This window comes from Lethenteron reissneri, chromosome 29, assembly GCF_015708825.2.
Source record: "Lethenteron reissneri isolate LAM-NWPU_2019-01 chromosome 29, ASM1570882v1, whole genome shotgun sequence".
Lineage (NCBI taxonomy): Eukaryota > Metazoa > Chordata > Hyperoartia > Petromyzontiformes > Petromyzontidae > Lethenteron > Lethenteron reissneri.
In genome coordinates, this window is record NC_083807.1 from 436,706 (window position 1) to 456,995 (window position 20,290).

Consider the following 20,290-nt stretch of genomic DNA (forward strand, 5'->3'; position numbering starts at 1 on the left):
ACTAGGCCTCAGCACAGCACTGTTAAGTAAGTATTATTTTCTTATTTATATTCTTGGTTCTTTCGTTAAAGTCACGTAGATAGAAAATACAAATACATTAAAAATAATAAAAGCAAAAAATCCACGACATTTCGATCGCAACACAAGCGGTCCTCATCAGGCAGAGAGAAAATAGGGGGTAGCCTCCAAATGCAACTGTTTATAAGGGTTTCCAAAGTGAGTGGGAGGGGGACTAGAGTTGCAAGGAGGAGATCTGTGCGGCATAAACAGCATGGGCGTGGCAGCCAGTGGGGGGAGAGAGGGGGTAAAGATGGGGGGGGGGGGGGGTATTGCACCTCGCTACACACATCCACACTGCTGATGGTAGAGGTTGGCAAGAAAACGCAATTCAAGTCATGACCCAAAGTGGTTGATGACATCTTTCCAATGATTGCTAAGTTTATAACCGTCGTCTCGGTTGAAATTGTGTCTGTGTCTGTATATATGTATAATGAGAGAGCGCCATCCGGGGGGTGCCAGAGGGCAACGGGGATAGGCACAATTACGTAATCAGCATCCAATCCGAAGGGGGGATAATATCTGGGCCAGGGAGGATGGGAGAGTCGCACAGAGAGGTTCTGAAACCATCGGGAAGGTTCCACGAGGGGGCGTGGCTAGAGGCGGAGCCTAGCTCCGCCGGGGTGAATATAAGGAGAGGGTGAGGAGGACTCCTGGTCGGTGTGGGAAGCCTGGGTTCCGGACCGCATCACTGCTCATTCCCTCCTCACCACGGGCCACGTGGCGGATCCTCCAACGGAGCTCACCCCTCCTTCCGGGACGCCGTCAGTCAGCGGCGAGGCCGGGAAAGTGGAGTGAGGCACGGGGGTGCTCGGAGAGGGACGCCTCGTCTACGGTGTTGAGAAGAGGGACATCACCGGAGGGGGAGGGAGCGGAGCTGTGCCGTACTGCCGTTAATAAGAGAAGCACTCTGACAAGCATTGTCGTGGAAGTCTTTTATGGCTTCGTGAACGAATCTTTGTTGATAGCCAGTCGACTTGCAAAGTACCTTCGTCTTAGAGAAATACATTTCATGTGAGCCAGCCGCATTAAAGTAATGATCAGCCACGGCTGAGGTATTGGTCTTGCCATGTTTCAGATCTTATTTTCACGAACACGGTCCGAGACATGTCGTTTAGTTTCCCCAATGTAACTGCTGCCGCAGATATAGCTTATTTTGTAGACGCCGGGATATTGCATGTCAGGAATCTTGTCCTTCAAAGATGGGATCAGATCACGAATTTTAAGCACTGTACTCCTTGGTTCTTTCGGTAAAGTCACGTAGGTCGAAAAAATTAATAATAAATTACGGCGTTTCGATCGCAACACAACCAATCGTCATCAGAAAGAAACATTAGCCCTGTCGTCGCACACGAGCACCGTCGCCGCACGCACATACAACAGCTGCGTTAATGCTGTTCCGGCATCGGCGCATCCACACATCATGGATGCATGCCGGTTCCAAGCAAGAACATCTGCTGGACTACATAGTGACAAAACAGCGGATGCGGGCCCATGTCGTTGAAACCAGGACCTACCGTGGAGCTGATCTGCCCACTGACCATTGACTTGTCATCTGTAAGATGCGCCTGCCATGCTCTCACTCCAGTGGTGGGTGTACACCCAGGATCCCATTCAAACCAACAGTGGCATGGTCTCAGCTAGCTGATGAAAGTTGCAAGCGAGAATTTCATCATCGCTTGCGGCTGGGGTTGGCATCTTCCCCTATTCCTCCTGATGTCGAGGGGAAATTGGCGAGGTTTAGGACTGTGGCTCATGCAGCTGCAATGGCTGCTTTGGGTACACGGTCCAGACCTCCCCAGAGACCCTGGCTGACAGAGGAGGTGTTCAGGTTGGCTGAGAAAAAGTGACAGGGCCACTCTCATCGTCTATACTCTATAGCATCCCACGTCAGAGAATGAGGCTTACCGCAGCCTTCGCTCAAAGGTTTGGAGAGCCGTGAGGCACTGCAAGTATGGTTGGTGGTCGCGAGTTGCTGAGATGGAGTCTGCCTCAATGGCCCGCGATCACAAATCGCTCTTTAATTCCATCAAAAAAGTAACCTGCAGCGCCACACCTATTTCCATTATTAGGGGAAAAAACGGTGATCCAATCTCCGACCCCCAGGAATAGGTTTGCAAATTTGATGAGCATTTCTGATGAGGGCCTGGGGGAGGGTAAATCCCTCAGCCTGGAAAATATTATGGGACAAAGTGGGGATGACCCTGCTGAGGCGCCTCAAATATGGGAAGAAGTCACCCCCTGTGAGTGGCTGGCTGAGGTGCCATCTGTTGAGGGAGTACTAAAGGCGATCCAGAGCCTGAGACCAGGAAAGGCACCGTGCAGAGATGATCTCCAAAGCTAAATGCTGAGGGAGGGTGGCGTTTGTGCATAGACTGCCCGACATGACATCATAACAACAGTCTGGACCACAAGACGGGTTCCACAGATTGGAAGGATGCCCTGGTGGTCCCCCTCTTTAAGAAGAGGGACAATTGAGGCAGACTGTAACTATAGGGGCATCTCACTTCTCAGTGTGCCGGGAAAGGTCCTGGCAAGGATTATTCAACATCGCCTTGCCAGGCACGCTGAGAGGAGGCTTGCAGAGCTCCAATGTGGTTTCAGGAAAGGGCGTTCCTACACAGATGCCATATTTTCTGTCCGTCTGCTATAGCAGAAGTGTAGGGAATTCCAACAAGACCTACATCTCTGCTTTATTAACCTGATCAAGGCCTATGATACCATAAGTAGGCCTGGGCTTTGGGTTGTTCTTCGTGCTTTCGGAGTCCCTGACTCGCTGCTCACGATCATTAAGGACCTTCGTGATGGTGAGCGGGCCCGGGTAAAACTACGTGGCCGGGAGTCGGAGCTATTATTTTGACCACGTAGTAGGCCTCGGCAAGGCAAGGTAAAAGTTAAAATGTAAAAAAAAAGAGCCGACCTTACCACAATACAATCACTCTACCCTACCTTTTACCCTTTAGCAGGTAAGGTAAAATGTAAAAAGCAACGAGCCTAGCTTTACCCTACCTTTTACCCTTACCCCATACAAATTACCCGATCACAGGGTACTTACTGGGGTACTACTACACATGAACAAGGTTTATAATGGTAAATGCTAGGTAGAGCGCTTTATTCATATAGAATACTCCCGATGATTCCAATTTCACACGCTTTCTTTGAACTCACTCTGTTGTTGTATCCTCAAATCTTGTAGCTCAATTTTAACCCACTTCGCAATGTGGTATCGACTGCAAACTTGGTATATTTATGTCATACTGATGACAACACTATATTCTATCATAACAAATGTTTTTAAACATTATTTTTTGTTATGTTTGGGCTTGGTTCTAATTGTCCACGCTCATCTGACGTTGGCTGTAATTGGCCACGGTGCCTGACGCTATGGCGAGCTTCGGGGCCACTTCCTGGAGTCGTGGAGTTCTGCCATTACTAGTACATTTACTAAAATCGTGTTTAAAAAAAAAAAACCAAGGTACTGTATTTACCGGGTAATACTTCGCGCTACCTTTACCCTACCAGGTAATTCTTCTGAGCTACCTTTACCCTGTTACCCTTTACCTTACCCCTAGGCATGTCGACACCTTTACCTTTACCCTTTTACCCGGTAAAAAGGGTAAATTACCTTGCCGAGGCCTACCACGTAGTTCGCGAAGCTTTTGATGGCTATACCGGAGGATTTTCCACCTGGTACAGATACAATGGGAGGCTGATCAGTGCCCGGGTGTGGTCAAGGGATGGCTCCCTATTGCTCAACCGCGTTATGTATGCCAATGATCTGGTAATTGCTGCTCACTCAGGAGGAGTTGGAAGCACTGCTGCTGAACCTGGAGCTTGCCACTAAGAGGTAGGGCCTTACCATCAGCCCCACAAAAACTAAGCACCTGCCTGGGTATTTTGTACCATTGGGCACTCCATCCCCACAACTCCCAATCGGTGATGGGGCAGTAGTGGAGTGGAGAGTTTCCCATACCTGGGCAGTGTGCTTATGACCGGCTTCAGTTTAACAGCAGATGTCTCACTCCGAATCAGTCGAGCGGCAATATCTTTTTCATCGGTTGTGTAACGCTGTGTGGAAAGCTACCTGGTCTGTCGCTCCGCACGAAGCTTCAGGTCTTTTCGGCCAGTCATTCCCTCCCTTCTCTACGCTTGCGAAACGTGGACCCCCCCTAATGAAACATCTTCGTCAATTAGAAACATTTAGGCTGGCCTGCCTATGATCCATCCTGGGTTTAACCAGGCTGGATTGTGTGAGGAACTCACAAATCCTTGAAAGATCTGGGCAAAGTCCCATTGGTGAGCTCCTCCGGTAGGCAAGGCTGCGTTGGCTGGGTCATGTTGCACGCATGCCCAGCCACCGCATCCTGAAACAGCTTTTGTTCGGCCAGATCGAGGGGGCTAAACGGGCGTGGCATGGGCTGGAGAAGAGATGAAGTGATGTGGTACAGGACGTGGAGCTAAATAAACTTCAAAGACTACAAAACCTAGCACGCGTCATTGTCCACACTCATCCCCGTCTCGACTCACTAGCTTTTCTCCGTGCTCTCAACTGGCTACCCATCGCCAGTAGGGTCACATACAAGACCGCCTTGCCTCTGCCACAATGCCTTCATATCCGCCTGCCCGCCGTATCTTTCTTCATTTTGACAACTTGCAGCTCAGCACACGGCAGATGCCTGCACAGCGTGACTAACGACCTCCTCTTGATACCAAGATGGTCACGTCTATGCGCCGCTTCTCGGAACGATATCCCTCTGCACATTCGCAGCATCACCTCAATCGCCTCCTTCAAGAGACTTAAAAACTCACCTCTGCAATCACGCTTTCGAGCGACTGTGAGCTTGGCTCCACGCCTCTGAGTTGCGGCCACTACGTCTGCAAATTTACGCGCATTACAAATTGAACTATTATTATCATTAGTGGACTTGCCGATGACTGGTACTAGCGATGTCAAGATCGACCTCTGTGGAGGAGGCTCGTGAAGGACACGGATGGGGAGCGGAGCGCCGGCTTGCTAAAGCATAGCAAGTTGGCATAGTAGGGGGCACAGGTGGTGCATCAGCCACTCATCTCAGTCAGTTGACCCATGGCACCTGGGTCTGCCCCATGACCTCCTGCCAGCGGGCATTCGACACTACACGTGGCCTAAATGTGCACATAGCCTGGCACAAGCGTCGTGGTGCCGTCACCAAATGGCGGTTGTTGTTGTCTTTTTCGCCCGGGCAACGCTGAGTATTTCCCGCCAGTTGTCGATATATGTTGTATATATATAAAAAACCATTACCACAATGATATCAAGTACGGTCACTAACACCACGCGCGTTTAAGAAAATTAAGGACACGACTAGGTATAGGAATACACAGTGACACTGGAAAGGATTTTTTTTAATTAATAAACTCAACACGTAATAGGGGCGTTCTATAGTGTAACCTTTTACAATGAAAAGCTCAAATGTTATTCTGAATGTCAGACGTACAGACAACGCGATGTATTTTTACTCTGAGGCAAAGAGTAAAACACCAGCACCACCTCGGCCCACACCACACTTCACCCCGAGCCTAATCTCAAACACACACCATCTCATCATCTCACACATCATACACACGATCGCCTCGGTTTTCATTACACACAAACAAGGTCTTCAGCCAACATAACACACACCATGTCCTAAAAATCACATACCATCGCCTAAAGCTTCATTACATGCACATACAGCCACAAATGCCATCCTCCCTTGGCCCTTATGAGCACCACCTCTCTGGCGTTCAGTGCACACATACACATGCTCCTCAGCCCTCGACACAAGTCTGCACCACACCTTCGGTCTAAATTCACAATACACGGTCTCTTTTCTATCCTACATCTACCCCATTTGTTTCAAGAGTTTTGTTTGGTTTTTCTGCACAGCTTCTGAAGAAGGCCAATGATCTGGATGGGCGCAAGTGCACACACACGCACAGGTAGGCAGGCACAGTCATTTCCTCGTACAACAAAATATAAGTGCTTCAGATTCCAGCTCCAGTGGGGCACACGGTGGCCTAAATGTGCTCCTCTCTCTTGTGCTGACGTGACCACGCCGAACTGAGACAGAAACGCAACGCAGCCACGTTGACATCCCAGCCACCCCGAGCCACCTCTTAGCACGATTATCCTGCAGTACACGTCGTAGGAAATTCTTCACACATAGGCTTATGTCACAGTTACAACTTGTCATGGTTAATTATGCTCACATTTCATGCCAATTGACACAATCACCATCAAATGCAGTTGTGATGCATGCCGATCTATGGAAAAGGTGGGGAACCTACGGCCTGCAGGTGGACATCACGCATATGGCCCACAGCCTCATGACGCCTACAGTCCATAAACAATCCATTACTGCAAAAAATCTTAGCAACACTAATTGAGTACTTGAGGGAGATTTTTCAGCCTGGCAACACCATTGGAAACATTAATGCGCCGAGTATCCTGTTACCTTTAAAGTAGCTTTGAGAACAAAGGCAATGCATACAGTCCAAGCGTGATCAAAGTGTAGTGTTAACTAATGTGCGGCTGCCCTCTAAATGTATTTGAAAGTCCTATTCGGCCCTCAGTAAGGAAAAGGTTAAATGTTGCCAGATAATCCGAATAAATATTTCAGTATCCTCGAGATTCTGCGACCATCATTAGGTGATTAATCATATAAAAATTGTCTCTTCCCTGTTCCCAATTCCATCGACATAATAGCACTGTTACCACCTCTATTAAAAACATTTCCCAACCAAGCCAAACCCATTACATAAAAAACGAATATTACGCTTATTTTTGGCAGCAATCTGACTCCATACTCTGTGCCACAACAGCACACGGTGCAAAAATACATGCCCTCTCACACGTGCCCAATCTTTACACACACATTCACAACTCAGTGGTGCACCCCCCCCCCCCCCACACTTATGTGACCCCATGGTTCCAAGTGCTCCCAAAAGTTTATGGCGGAACTTCCCAATGGTCGCGAACGGAAGCACCCCTCCGTTGTCAAAACGACTCCAAATTTCACAAACGCTCAGCCAAATGCTCAACTGTACATGTATTGATAGCGGAGACTTCAATTATAAAAGTATCTTTAAACCAATCTTCTCGGCAGCATGAGCTCGCCCAGGCAGACACTCGCACATGGTCGCACAAACCACATCTTCAAACCTCCTAGACCCCCCCTCCCACCTCTGCATTTGTAAAAATGGCAACCTGCAGCTTTGGAGGTGCAGGCCCAAATCGGGGTTACTCGCTAGGGCTTGTAGGAGCCCCCACCCCGCTTACTTAGGCACTCGTTAGCACTGCCGTAAAAACGTCACGAAGTTAAAACGCGGCGATTAAAAGCACATGCGCGCTATAAGCAACGCTTACATGAGCAGCCACCGGCCACTTGTGTGGCCACATCCACCAACCTCCCCAAACACGGCGAGACGGGCCACCAGATCATATGCACGCACAAACCTGCCTGTCCCCTGCCGCCATGACACGTGTGCTGGTCTGCCAGAAGCAGAAACTACGATTTGACAACCGCTCCTCGAGCCTCAACAGTTTGTTACCTTGATCTTGCCTTGACCTTGACCGGCACTCTCCGGCCACTGCAGTGCTTCGGCAGTTTCACCAGACGTCCCGCGCGTGGATGACCGCCACGCATGAACGTGCGTTACACAAGCCCCACTCCATGGGGCAAAACTAAAAGCAGCCACCCAATTCCTCCGTTGTTGTCATGGCGCAATTGAGTAAATGTAAGGTCAGATAGGAAAAGTCAAGTTCTGTAAAGGTCAGGTCATGAGGTTGGCTCGTGGGGAGTTTGGCTCGTGGGCGACAGGGCCGGACATTGCACAGACAAGGCTGCCAGTGGCTGCACGCAAGCGCCGTGCTGGCAAAGAAGGCCACGAGGCTAAAATGAACGCCTAATCGCTGCAACGCCTTACAAGCCGTTACATCATCACTTACAATTCATCACAAAACATTAATGCAATATGCTTCATATTAAGCATTAGAAAGCCACAATATTATACTCAGTACTGCCTAGATTTGTGGGTCATGGTTAGTTTGAATATTCAGCCACAAGATGGAACACGGCTGCAATTGACTACAGCAGGTTGCTGAAGATGGAATAGGAGATGATCCCTTCAGCAACGGATGAACAGAGTTCTCTTACAGCAACCTGCAGCGCACGTCGATTGTGCAGCGCCAGCAGGGGGCCAGTCGCCGGCTCCGTGGGCTTCATGCAAAGCCCACGGTGCCCAGCACTAGGCGCCTTCCGAAAGCGTGCATTAGCGGATTTTTCTAACAGCCCTGTGCGGAAAACAGGGAGTCGGAATCCCTCAAGAGCTGTGGATGCGCAACCAATTCCCAAGTCAATCTCTCACCCCTGCTCCTAGGCACACATCTTTAAGGGGGTTCTCTTATAATTCCTTCCTTGTTCCATTCGTTCGTTCTAATAAATGTTTATATTCAGGATTAAAATAACAACCGACAATGTATTATGCTGCTGGTGAAGCCCGTTTTCCAGGAGACCCCTTGTTTCGAATTTGCTTCAACATCACTGAGGATTCCTGGTGAGTTTATCCAATGGTCAGACAGCGTATACCAACGCAGCTGCCCTCGACAAAACTTAAGGGCTGAGAAGATGCAATCTGCTATGGTGACACATACGGGCAGAGGCCCTAGGTGGAAATGGCAACAGGGGCATGGGGCCCATTGAGCGGAGCAGGGGGCCCGTTGGTGCAACAGCGGCCGAGGGCCTCCTCCAGGTATGAGGCAAGCAGGGGGCGGTCTGCCTGCATGCGCGCACACACACACACATAACCTCTGTATAACCTATACAGACGGTTGGGGCCAGTGCTGTTCATGAGCACCTATTAGACGCTGCATGGTATGCAGTGGGGGTGGCGTGGCAAGCATCATGCCTGGTCATCTTGTGAAGTTTACACATCGCACCAGGTACTCATTTCAGGCCAATTTGACTTCAGGGAGGTCCCAGGACCATTTCAGCTGTCAGTCGCCACTGATGCTAGCTGTAGGCTGATATCGAACGCAAGTCGCTCGGTTTGTAGCGCATTGCGCTCACCACTAGTGTATACTTTGTTGTCCTTCCCCCGAACCTCCAATGAGCACGGTTGGCTAGGTATGGCGCGAAAGAAGTTCAACATACATACATACCACAATACTGTTCCACCCACACACAGACACACATGAACACATCCGCGTACAGACACAAAGGCACGCACGACGCAGGAACACAAACCAATGCATGCATTAACAGGAAGCCTCGTCCTGCCCCAAATAAGTGTATGGGTGTACGCATCTGGGCGTAGTTGCGTGTGTACATATGCACGAAGCCCACCTCACTTATGAAGCCAAATCGCACGAGCTCCCCGGCCAGGTCCTGCGAGCTGTCTCCTGAATGTGCAGATACAGGGAAGAGCCATGAATGCGTCAAGGGTGAGAGCAGCAGACGCTTTCATTTGGGTTCTTATACGTGCAGTGTGCTGCACGTATACAGATCTTCAGTAATTTACATAACGGTTTCCTACTTTTAACTGAGAAATTAAGAGAGTTGCCTTGGCGTGATGATCAGCACACTGCACCTGTAATCCAAAGGTTGCCGATTCAATTTAATCTCCAACACGGCACTTGGAACAATGAGGCAAATTTCTTAAATCCCCCTGGGAAAATGGGTATAGCCCGCAGTCCATTGGCAGGTCCCGTGTGGTGGGGGCAGGGTGTGTGTACAACTGCCTCTTCCAAGATATCCGACCTGCATAGAAAAGTAGGCCAAATATCCTCTACAACTCCCTCTCGTTGAGCCCCTTCTGCCAGAATTGGCATGAGCAGCATTTTCAGAATGGTACCGTTACCTTGAAACTGAGAAACGTACCAAGCAGCGACTTCAGCCGCCATGCTTTATTTACGTCCGAGGGTGCCAATAAGTGCAGATATTACAAAAATTCCACTGAAAACGATTTCCACTTTCTGACTTTAGCAACTGGTAATCTATTCTAAAAACGGTTACAGGTTTAACGGTTATCATTTAACAACCCGATATGTAACAAACACGGTCATGAAGTCACGAGGACTCGAAAACAAAGCCAGTCTCACCCGGCATGAGGTCACAGCTCAGCTGCCGGTTCAGCTTGTCTTCCAGCTTCAGCAGCAGCGTCAGCTGTGTCCACAACCACAAAAGCGAGCGGTCAGCGGGTCTGCACACTTCCCTTCCTCACGGTGCCCTCCGAGTGCCGCCCGGGTAGAGGCACCGCTACCAAGGCCCCAACAATCAGCGGCGCGCGGTGCTAGGGTGTTCCGTGCCAATACGTACGTGTCGCCGCGCCCCCTCCTCCAGCGCCTCGATGTTGCACTGCACATGTACCACCTGGGAGTGTAACAACAAAAGGGCTCGTGACAGCCTTCCTCCACACATCGTCACACACTCAGGGAAGTGCTCGACAATACCCGGCAAGGGGTGTGGAGGCCGTGTAGAATGCGGTGAAGGGTACAGCACCACGCTTTAGAGTATGGTTGAGGGTGAAGCTGGATAGTGTAATGTGCAGCAGGATGGTATAGAGTGCATGTACGTTGAACTTCTTTAGCACCGTACGTAGCCAACGGTGCTCATCGGAGGTGCGGAGTGTGGTGGAAGGTGAAGCACAGTGAAGGGTGAAGCAGGGCAGTGTTCATACCTTGCGTGTCTCCACCTCCGTTGGCTCGGGCGTGGGGCTGCGTTCAGACTCGGGGGCTGCAGGCGATTGGGCGCGCGGAGAGTGGTGTGGCCGAGGCAGCCCAAACGCGGTCAGGGGGTAGATCCCATTTCTGATCGCCCACAAGCGCACGCGCAAAAGCAAAACATCCCCCGTATAGCCCGTTACAGATCGTAGAGACAAGTTTTGTTCACGAGCACCTTTAAAGACTGGGACAGCACATTAGGGAGTGGGTGGCAAGTACCGCGCCGGGCTGTTGCCGTCTGCCCAATGCTGAGGTCTACACACCACACCAGGTCTTCATTGAGGTGACATGCACACGTGCACGCAGACGCACACACGTGAAACAGAGCGCGCAGAGTACACATACAGATGTGTGAACTCGGTACACTCCCACAGTGCAAATACAAAGATCCCCCGTATAGCCTGATCAGACTATTGGGGCAAGTGATGTTAGCGAGCACCTATGAAGGCCAGAACGGCACACAAGAGAGTGGGTGGCCAGCACCACGCCCGCCCACTTTTGTCTCCCCAGTGGCGATGTTTATACACCGCATCAGGTACTCATTTGAGGCTGAGTCGACCTAGGGGAGGCCCAGGATCAGTTCAGATAATCGTCACTGGTGTTGGCCGCGAGCGGGAATTGAACTCGGGTTGCCAGGTTCATAGCGCAGGTCGCTAACCATTACACTACCGCTCCCCATACAGTACAAGCACGCACACACACATCCATCCATGCATGCATGCACAGGTGGAGCAGGTGTGTGGACGAGTATGAAAGGTGTGCATGGCAGGAGATGTTTACGTACTTCACATCTTCCAAGAACTTGTCAAGCTCCAAGGCAGACACTTGAGAAAATCTGAAACAAAACATTAATCGTCAAACACAACCGATATTTTCCACTAAGTGGCAGTGACGTCACCACAGCATCTGTACTCTAGGCTCGTTGCACTTTGAGGTCATGTGAAGTGTCGAAGGTTTTGCTGATGGGTCACAGGACAGACCTAGGTGCCATTGGTTGGCCAACTGAGATCATTTTAAGATGCACCACTTGTGCCCCCCACCGTGTTAACTTTCTGCATTCCACCCAGCACTCCGTTTGTTGTGGGTGTGGCTCCTCTTTTGCCCTCCTTAAAATGCCCAGTACAGTCATTCGCAAGTCTCCTCCATACAGGCCGATCTTGACACCGCTGGTATTAGTCATTGACAAGTCACCTCAGCTCCACATCCTTCTGTACAACATTATTCCTTCTCTTCTGTTGCCATTAGCGGGCACCTTTAAAGGCCAGCACAGCACATGAGGGGGCGAGTTGCCAACACCATGCCCCGACCGCCTTCGTCCCCCCAGTGTTGATATTTACGCACGGCACCAGATACTCACTTCGTTCAAATGTCCACCACTGTTATTGGTCACGAGTGAGAAACGAACTAGGGCCGCCAGGGTTGTAGTGCAGTGCGCTAACCAATACACCACCCCAACGAAGCGTCTGTGGTATGTGTTGTCGGTCCATGCCCAAGTGTGAGTACCTGCTGCCCGTGTCTCACCTCCACTGCCGCCCGTCTCCCTGTACGCGCCGGATCTCAGCCAGGACGCCGTTGGGGTCGATCTTCTTCGTCATCTCCTCCACCGCGTTCTCCGCCATCAGATCTGAGTGGTCGATAACGGGAGGAGTTACACTCAGGATTTAACCGTGAGGTGGGATGGAGCGAGCGGCAGTATATGGTGGTGAGATGATGTGGTGGTGAAGAAAGCGAGATGGTGAGCGCGGTGGTGAATGAAGTGATGTGGTGAGAAGGGGGGCGAGGTGACGAGTGAGGAGATAAGGGAGGTGATGTGGTGAGTGCGGTGGTGGTGGTGAGGAGCTCACGCTGGTGGTTGAGGAAGCAGTGAGCGGCGAGTAGCTTGAGTGAGTGAACCTCGAAGAGCGCAGCGTGGAACAGCAGTGAGCGCGCCGTGGGGCGGACACCCGCTCCCGCACACAGACACCGCTGAATCAACTCCTGGGTACACGCAGCAGAGCGGTGCGGTATGCAGCAGCACCCGCATAACGTCCCAATGGAGCAGAGTATAACACAGCAGGACACCACACAATGGTGACAGCGCAAGACAACACGGAAAGACAGATCACCATGTCACAGCATGGCAGGACACCACCCAACGCCACAACACAGGAGGACACATAACAACCCAGCATACCATCAAACACATCAAGACACAAAGAACCCCATGGAGCCCGCGTAACCAATACGCAGAGCAGCCGTATGCTGCGGCTGCGATCTTCACCACTCACCCTCTGTAATGGATCCTCTAACGAGTTGATTGCACTGCTGATGGCTTCGTGTGACACCAGTGTAGAGCAATCTCCATTTCCCTGGATCTCCAGTACTGCCATCTGAACACACAACCACAGTTTTCCATCAACATGGGTGACACACACAGGAAGCAAAACACAAATATTACCTGTATAGACTTAAACAGACTGTGGAAGGCAAGTGTCATGCTGATGAGTTTGAATAAGAATGAAACTGGTCTACAGTAGTGGTCGTCTCACGGCTGTCTGTTGGTTGTCCTCATCTTCACAATATATTGATGGTGGCCAAATACAAAATAACTACAGTGCAGTTCTTCCGAATTGGTTTCACATAATACGTAAGGCTAAGTTTTTGTACATGCAAATCTTTCTGAGTTGTTGAATCCTGTTTGTTTTCTGGCCTGCATAAATCTTTCTGTTGTGAGGGATTTCCTCATCATGTACAGATATTAACACACAGACATACAGATAGCACAACTATGCAGGTAGCACAAGCAGCAAAGCTGGCATGCCTATAAAGTGCGTGGTGAGGATTCTCACCTCGAGGGCACAGATACCGAAGGAGTAGATGTCCACGGAGGTTGTCACCTCTCCCACAGCTGCACTCGCGCACAGCCCAAGAGCAGCATGAGAGCAGGCCTTCTCGTGGCCACATACCAAATAGGCATCATGTAATAGATTACAAGTGTGCATAAGGTCAACTTCAAAACGCGTAATGTAAGCTCAAGTATTATTTTTAGCATCGCTGTTTTCAGTTCTGCACAGCAAACATAGACTCTTGAGTAAACTAACCGTCAGCCACCGACATGACAGAACGAATGTTCCGATGTTTACACCCACTGTGTGCATGGGAGTGAATTTGTGCGCACACACACACAGAATACATTACGAGGTGAAGGCTGTGATGCTGGTGACATCAAAGTGCCTGTGCGATCTACTGTGGCGGTCGCTGTGGATAATATTGGGTTTGTGGTTATTTACCCCCGTACTCCGGCGCAAAGAAGTGCAGGTTTTTCTGCTCCTCCCGGTAGGTCTTCACGTGGTTGTGAATCGCGTCTGGTGCCACTAGAGGGCGCAGAGCATACTGTGAGCACACTCAAGCTGCCATGAGCACACTCTTCACCTGACACACACAGTCTAGTTGAAGTTTCAAGTTTATTTAGTTTAACAGGTGAGAACTCGTGACAAGGATAGTCTCATTTGCAAGAGTTACCCTGGGGCATTAGTCTGCCAACAGGAGGCAACAATTACTAAGTGTAATCCCCAAGGAGTAATTTGCGGTATAATTTTGAAATTTGGATGACGCCGGTACACAATGGCCTACTCTTGCAAATGACATAAGGGGATATTTAATGTCCACTGTGAAGCACAGTTCATATAATTAAGGTTAGACAGGCAGTAATAATCATGGAGGCCACTGGATTAGAACTGCGAAAATCTACAACAAGCGGCGAAAGTGCTACTGTTAGGCCACGTCACCGTCCAGAGCCTGACAGAAGAACACTCAATCCGACATATATGCTCACGCACACTCACTCCGAAGCACTCTTATAGTGACACAAACACACTGGCACACTCCAAAATGCACACACATACACACACTCGGACAAGCACAAAGCCTCAGCCTGACACGCGGGGGAATTGACCATCGCTGCAGCATGAATCACACACAGGACTGTCATTCCAGTATCATCGAATCGAGACCAGATATGAACTCATCACGAGTCTCATCACTTGGCCACAGAGCGATCACCCAGGTGTCACCTTTACTCAAACAGGGATCGCGATGACTCACCTGGGTTAATCACTCACGCCGAGGGAACTCGGGGTTAATCACAGGGCTGGCGTGCACATGCTCCACAAGCACTTGCCCCAAAACCGATAGGGCGGGTGTGCGTGAGGCCATGGGGAGGGGGGGGGGAAGCAGGAGGTGTGAGTGGGACGGAACGTGAGGCTACGACGTTGGGTGAGATGTTAGAGGATTTGAGCCGCGGTGCCAGTCGAGTTTCGCCAGGGGTGACAGCAAAAACGGCAACAACATATAAAACATGAAGAATACAACGAGGATCTGCAACTACGCCCAGGGGAGGGCTTTTGACATTGATCGACTCCGACTGTGATCATTTAAGCTATGGAAATCTTTTCAACAGAAAAAAAATCCAGCAGCCACAATTTTCATTGGCCGAAGTTAACAAGCAGATGTTGAAGCAGCCGCGAGGCTGCCTCCCCTGTCGCAGTCAGAGGCGCCCGCCAATCAGACTACGAGTACCGTTTACTGATTGTAGCAATTGAAGACAATGAGGTAGAAGAAAGTTTCTCACCATTGGCAAAGATCCTATGCCAGACTGTACACAGAATGGGAGCAAGCAAGTTATTAACATGAGAATGCATTACAAACATCACGATGTTTGGCAATGGGCTCACAGACGGCAAGGAAGGGCGCGATGGCCATTTCATCCGTGGCTGCCTGGAAGCACACATGGGTTTTTACCCGGCAGCCATGCCGGTGCCACCCTGAGAAACCAAACACAGCCGCCCGCTCGCCAACATGGCGAACACAACCCCAGTGCCAGTCATTATGTATTTCAAGTCTCGTTGAGCTCATGTGCAACAGCTATGCTGAGACACGCTGGCCAGCCCGGCCGACCGGATGACTCTGCGACGTAGATATGAGGCTAATGCAGGCATACGCCAGCCCAACGCGTACACGGTGAGATTTACGAGAACAGTGTGACCGCCTGTGGCCTCACCAGAGCCAATCTTGATGAGGCCGTTGTGTTGCATGAAGATGGTGTCGCACGTGAGGTTGCCATGGATGATGGGCGGCACGGAAGAGTGGAGGTACCTATGGAGACACGGGCACACCCTTGCTGCGCCATCACTCGCCCCCCTCTCCCCCGGGACAGAGCATGAGTTAATGCTGGAGATTTAAATTACCAAGCTAGGAATTATCCTCCCTCTCTCACCTTTCAGAGACTCACTAAACACCCGCAGTGCTGATTTTTAATTGGGATCTATTTCCATTGAAAAATGCAGGTAACCTGTGGTTGAGCCTGTTCCGTGGGGAGCGGCAGCATCGTAAAAGGGGGTGGGTTTCCTTCACCCCAACACTTGCCAACCACACGACAGTGCGCGATGCCCACCTGAGAGCCGACAGGATCTGCGTGCACCAGCGCTTCCAGGCCTGTGGCACACATACAATACCACTCATACACTAAGCGTGGTGGAATTCTCAGTATTATTAGTGTGCATTCGTACTGTCCATGGCACGATTCTGTGTACAAAGCACAGAGGACGAAACACACAAATAGCACCACTTACAATGTAAAGTGACGAGCACCTGCAGTGTTTGATCGCTCGGAGCACATGACTGATTCAGAGCTCCTCGATGAGACTGGGCATGGACGGCACAGCACCCACCTTCTCATTCATGGTCTTGTGATTCTTCTTGGTCTTCTTGAGGAACTGCTTGAGGCTGCCTGAGGACATGTACTCTGTAATGAAAATCACCTGTGGAAGGAGCACACCTGTCAGCACCCAGCATAACCGCGCACTCCCCTCACTGCTGCTGCTGCAGCATCTCGCGTCGCACAGGCCACGTATGGATGCACGTTTGACTGATCCCCAGTAGAGCTGCACGGCTGTCCAGATGAAGCTCTCAGCTTTGCTACGGCAAGTCACACAGTGGAGCTAAGCACACACTTGCATGTCACATTTGTATGTGCTCACCCGCGCCTTGTTTTCCTTGATGTCCGTCCAGTACTTGTGGAACTTGACGATGTTGGGATGCTCTAGCTGAATGAGGTTGTCAAATACTGCCTTGATCTTTTCCTGCACAAGGGGGTAATGGAGGTAGGACACAATGAGACGCCCTCATCCCCATGACGTGCACTCTGCTTTGAGGAGATGGGTCCAGGAAACTCACCTCCTGGGCCTTGAAATTCTTCCGCTCAGAGAATTGAACCTCATTCCACACAACTTCCACGCCCTCCTCCGTGTCCATAGCCAGATAAGCACTGTCGATACCCGGCACATTCCGCTGGTTCACCTTCAGATGCACACGGGCGCAGATACACACAGACATGTGTGAACACACACGCATGGTTCACCTTCCCATTAACACACACAACAGGTGCCACTTGCCACTAATGAACAGTGACACCACCACAGTGCTTGTGCCAAGATAAGTGCACAGAGGCACATTCACACACGAGTGAACACACTCGTATGCGACAACCCCACAAGTACTCCCTGTCCGCATACTTCATGTGCACATGAAGCTCCACGGAGCCGTAGTGCTAATCACAGAAATACAGCCACTCGCATTGGCATGCACCATCTCATCTTGCGCATGTACAGCTTGCACTCGCATAAGTCAGAGCAAACACTTTCACAGCACAAACGCGTTTACTGTTCATGCTGGCAACCCACGCTCACATTAAGCATCGTGTTACACTCTTGTGTAACAGCGCTACGCTTGTGTGTCACCGCTTACGCTCGCCATGGCCTCGAGTAACCCACTCTTTCCTCACTCGTGCCGCCTCAATGGCCGCTACCCGCATCACATGACAGGCACGAGGAACATGCCCCATGAAAATGGAGGCCTCAAACCTTATCATCCACTCACCACCCATGCTCACCATTCATCTCCATTACCATCACCATCCACCTAAATTAACATCTATCAGAATCAGAATATTTTTCTATACTGGAGGAATCCAATGAGCTATAAATATTTTTTTCGCAGATGTCCAATAGGTGCGGGTAAGAACCTTACTCACCTATATTATCATTTTCACCATCCAACTGCATGAATATCCTCACCACTCACAAAACTATTTTTTATTCACTTTCTTTTCATTTTTATTACGTTATTGTTATTCTTTTTTTTTTATATATCTACGTGACTTTACCGAACGAACCATAGAATATTAACCTACATTACCATCCTCACCATCCACCATGAACCATCACAATCGACCCTTTCTATTTACCTATATCATCATCGCACATTCTAATCCACCCTCACCATCCACGTCGCTATCCATCTGGTAAACAGAACGCACACTCGCGCTTTTCGTCACACACGAACCCTAAACACCCCGTGATGCATCACATCCACAGAGCACTTTGGAAATGTTGAGCAATTACCACCATAATGATGTTTCTTTTAGAGGGAGACACACAGGCGGTGTTTGTGAGTTCTGTGAGATTGTGTAAACACGTCTGCAGCAGAGAGGCGGCCTGCCTCGTCTCGCTTTACCAGGACACGAAGCTGTAATTCACTGCCCACCGGCGCGTTGAGAGTGCGTTTAATGCGTTTAATGACGACATATCAACTATTTTCCAAGATTTATATGGTCCATTATTTAGTAAGTAAAACGCCATTCACACAAGGCATCATAGCGCTTTACAACAGATTTCCAGTAAAAACATTAAAACGGAGACAAATAACCCTACACAGACGGATAGGAGAGAGTAAATACATGTATTTTTAGACGAGCCTTAAAAGCCTCGACTGACGGAGCGTCCCACGTTTTCACCAGGGTTCTACATTGGGATGTTTATCCAATTACTTATTTCAAGGAATGTTATGTAGGTAACCCTGGGTACGTGGAAAATATCCATACATAGGAGTGAATAAAACCTAAAGGTCCGCACTGATGTGAGATACATGCACTCGATGTATTGCCATCTAGTGGCCACATAGCAACCCAGCGAATTTTGAGTCGTACAAGATGCAGTAATTCCTGCGTAGCCCACCAATAGTACATCGCACCAGTTTGACTCCAAGTCTCTCTCATCTCCACGTCTTGCGCCCGCGTCTCCTCCTGACTTCCAATGTCGAACGACATCGAATCACGTCTCCGCAAATCTGCCTGTCCCCCGGCTCTCTGTCTTCCCGTGTCACCGTCTCAATCCCCCAGTGTCACGCTATCTCCCCGCGTCTCTCTGCCCTCCGTACGCATCCCCGTGTGTCCGTCTCTTCCCGTGTATCCGTCTCCCCGCATCTGTCCCCCCCCCGTACGTCGTCTCCCGATGTCTCTGTGCCTCCCCCGCATCTCACCGAGATCGCGGCCTAGCAGGCTGACCCAAGCCTGCCGCTTTGCCTAAAATCCCTGCCGGGAAGAGCCTCACCTCCTCCCTCCGCTTCTGCCATCGTCCGCAGGGGCTCTCCTCGAGGATCTCGCTCTCGTCCTCGCTCTCCTCGTCGTCCCCTGCGACGAGCGTGGCGGCGTGGTTGTCCCTCTCCCGCTCGCTCCTCTCGGCGCCGGACATCGCCTCCGGGACGAGACGCGGCGGAGCAGACGGCGACTGCGAAGGCGGCGCTCGTCCTCCCGCAAATGGCGACCTGCGCGTGACGTCACGGCGGTGTCGATAAGGCGCGCGGGCGTCGTCTTACAGTCGCTGGTGACGTCACACATCAGAAAGGGGTGGCCGTCCAGCCACTTGTGACGTCATGTACACCCCTGGCACTTGCATCCATTACGCTTGACGTTTAGTGGCTTTTATTTCAGCAACTGAATTAAACGAACGTGTCCAGACCAAACGCCATCAAACAGAATTCGTCTCAGCAAAGCAAACTGCGGCTCCCCGCTAGAGAGAGAGAGAGAGTCAGGCTCCTCACCCAACATGGCTGCCGGAGTGACTCAGGGCTCTGTCGCCCACAGCCACAGCATGGCCCTGCACTGGAAACTCTCCAAGCCCAACGAGCGGGTTCAGAGTGGGACCCATAGCAACGACGACGACGACTTCGCTCGTTGTCTTCTTGCATTTTCTAATTGGTCCACGGCGCTGGATCTCACAGTGGCGGATCGTGATGTTCCACGAGGCGGGGCTGTTGCTGTTTTGAGTGGCCTCTGAACATACACTGTATGGTGTTTCTAATTAAGAAAAATGTCATATTCTTTGGTTCTTTCGGTAAAGTCACGGAGATAGAAAATAAAAAAATAAAAGTAAAAAACCCACGACGTTTCGACCACAACACAATCGGTCTTCATCAGGCGGAGAGAAAAGAGGGAGCAAGCCTCCAAATGCAACTGCACATATAATATATATATTATATATAACATATATAATATATATATTATAATATATTATATATTACAATAATATATAATATATTACATAATATATATATATATTATATTATATAATATATATATTATATAATATATTCTATATATATAAAATCGCGAATCTG

The 20,290-nt window shown here is 50.1% G+C and overlaps 1 protein-coding gene across 2 annotated transcripts; it reads right to left on the reverse strand.

Annotated features, from left to right (window-relative positions):
- Positions 1 to 5,421: 5,421 nt before the first annotated feature.
- On the reverse strand, positions 5,422 to 19,453 carry LOC133349096 (nuclear receptor-binding protein-like). 2 transcript variants are annotated; one of them, XM_061562276.1, is made up of 18 exons: positions 19,225 to 19,453; positions 17,012 to 17,134; positions 16,816 to 16,917; positions 16,507 to 16,596; positions 16,230 to 16,270; positions 15,837 to 15,931; positions 15,408 to 15,431; positions 14,068 to 14,151; positions 13,627 to 13,685; positions 13,066 to 13,167; positions 12,643 to 12,775; positions 12,320 to 12,422; positions 11,583 to 11,633; positions 10,756 to 10,885; positions 10,395 to 10,448; positions 10,178 to 10,241; positions 9,423 to 9,478; positions 5,422 to 8,856 (listed from the first exon to the last, which is right to left on the reverse strand). In XM_061562276.1, exons 1-18 carry the CDS (start codon positions 19,363 to 19,365, stop codon positions 8,743 to 8,745), a joined length of 1,566 nt encoding a protein of 521 aa, XP_061418260.1. In that variant the 5' UTR covers positions 19,366 to 19,453; the 3' UTR covers positions 5,422 to 8,742. The 2 variants fall into 2 exon arrangements, with proteins under 2 accessions (XP_061418260.1, XP_061418261.1); XM_061562277.1 differs by lacking the exon at positions 15,408 to 15,431.
- Positions 19,454 to 20,290: the final 837 nt, after the last annotated feature.

Coding starts and splice junctions, on each gene's coding strand:
- LOC133349096 (XM_061562276.1), bottom strand. CDS start 19,365: ATGTCCGGCGCCGAGAGGAGCGAGCGGGAGAGGGACAACCACGCCGCC. Junction 16,918..17,011: donor AGAATTTCAAGGCCCAGGAG/GTGAGTTTCCTG, acceptor CCCCTTGTGCAG/GAAAAGATCAAGGCAGTATT. Junction 14,152..15,407: donor GCATAGGATCTTTGCCAATG/GTGAGAAACTTT, acceptor TGCGCCCTCTAG/TGGCACCAGACGCGATTCAC.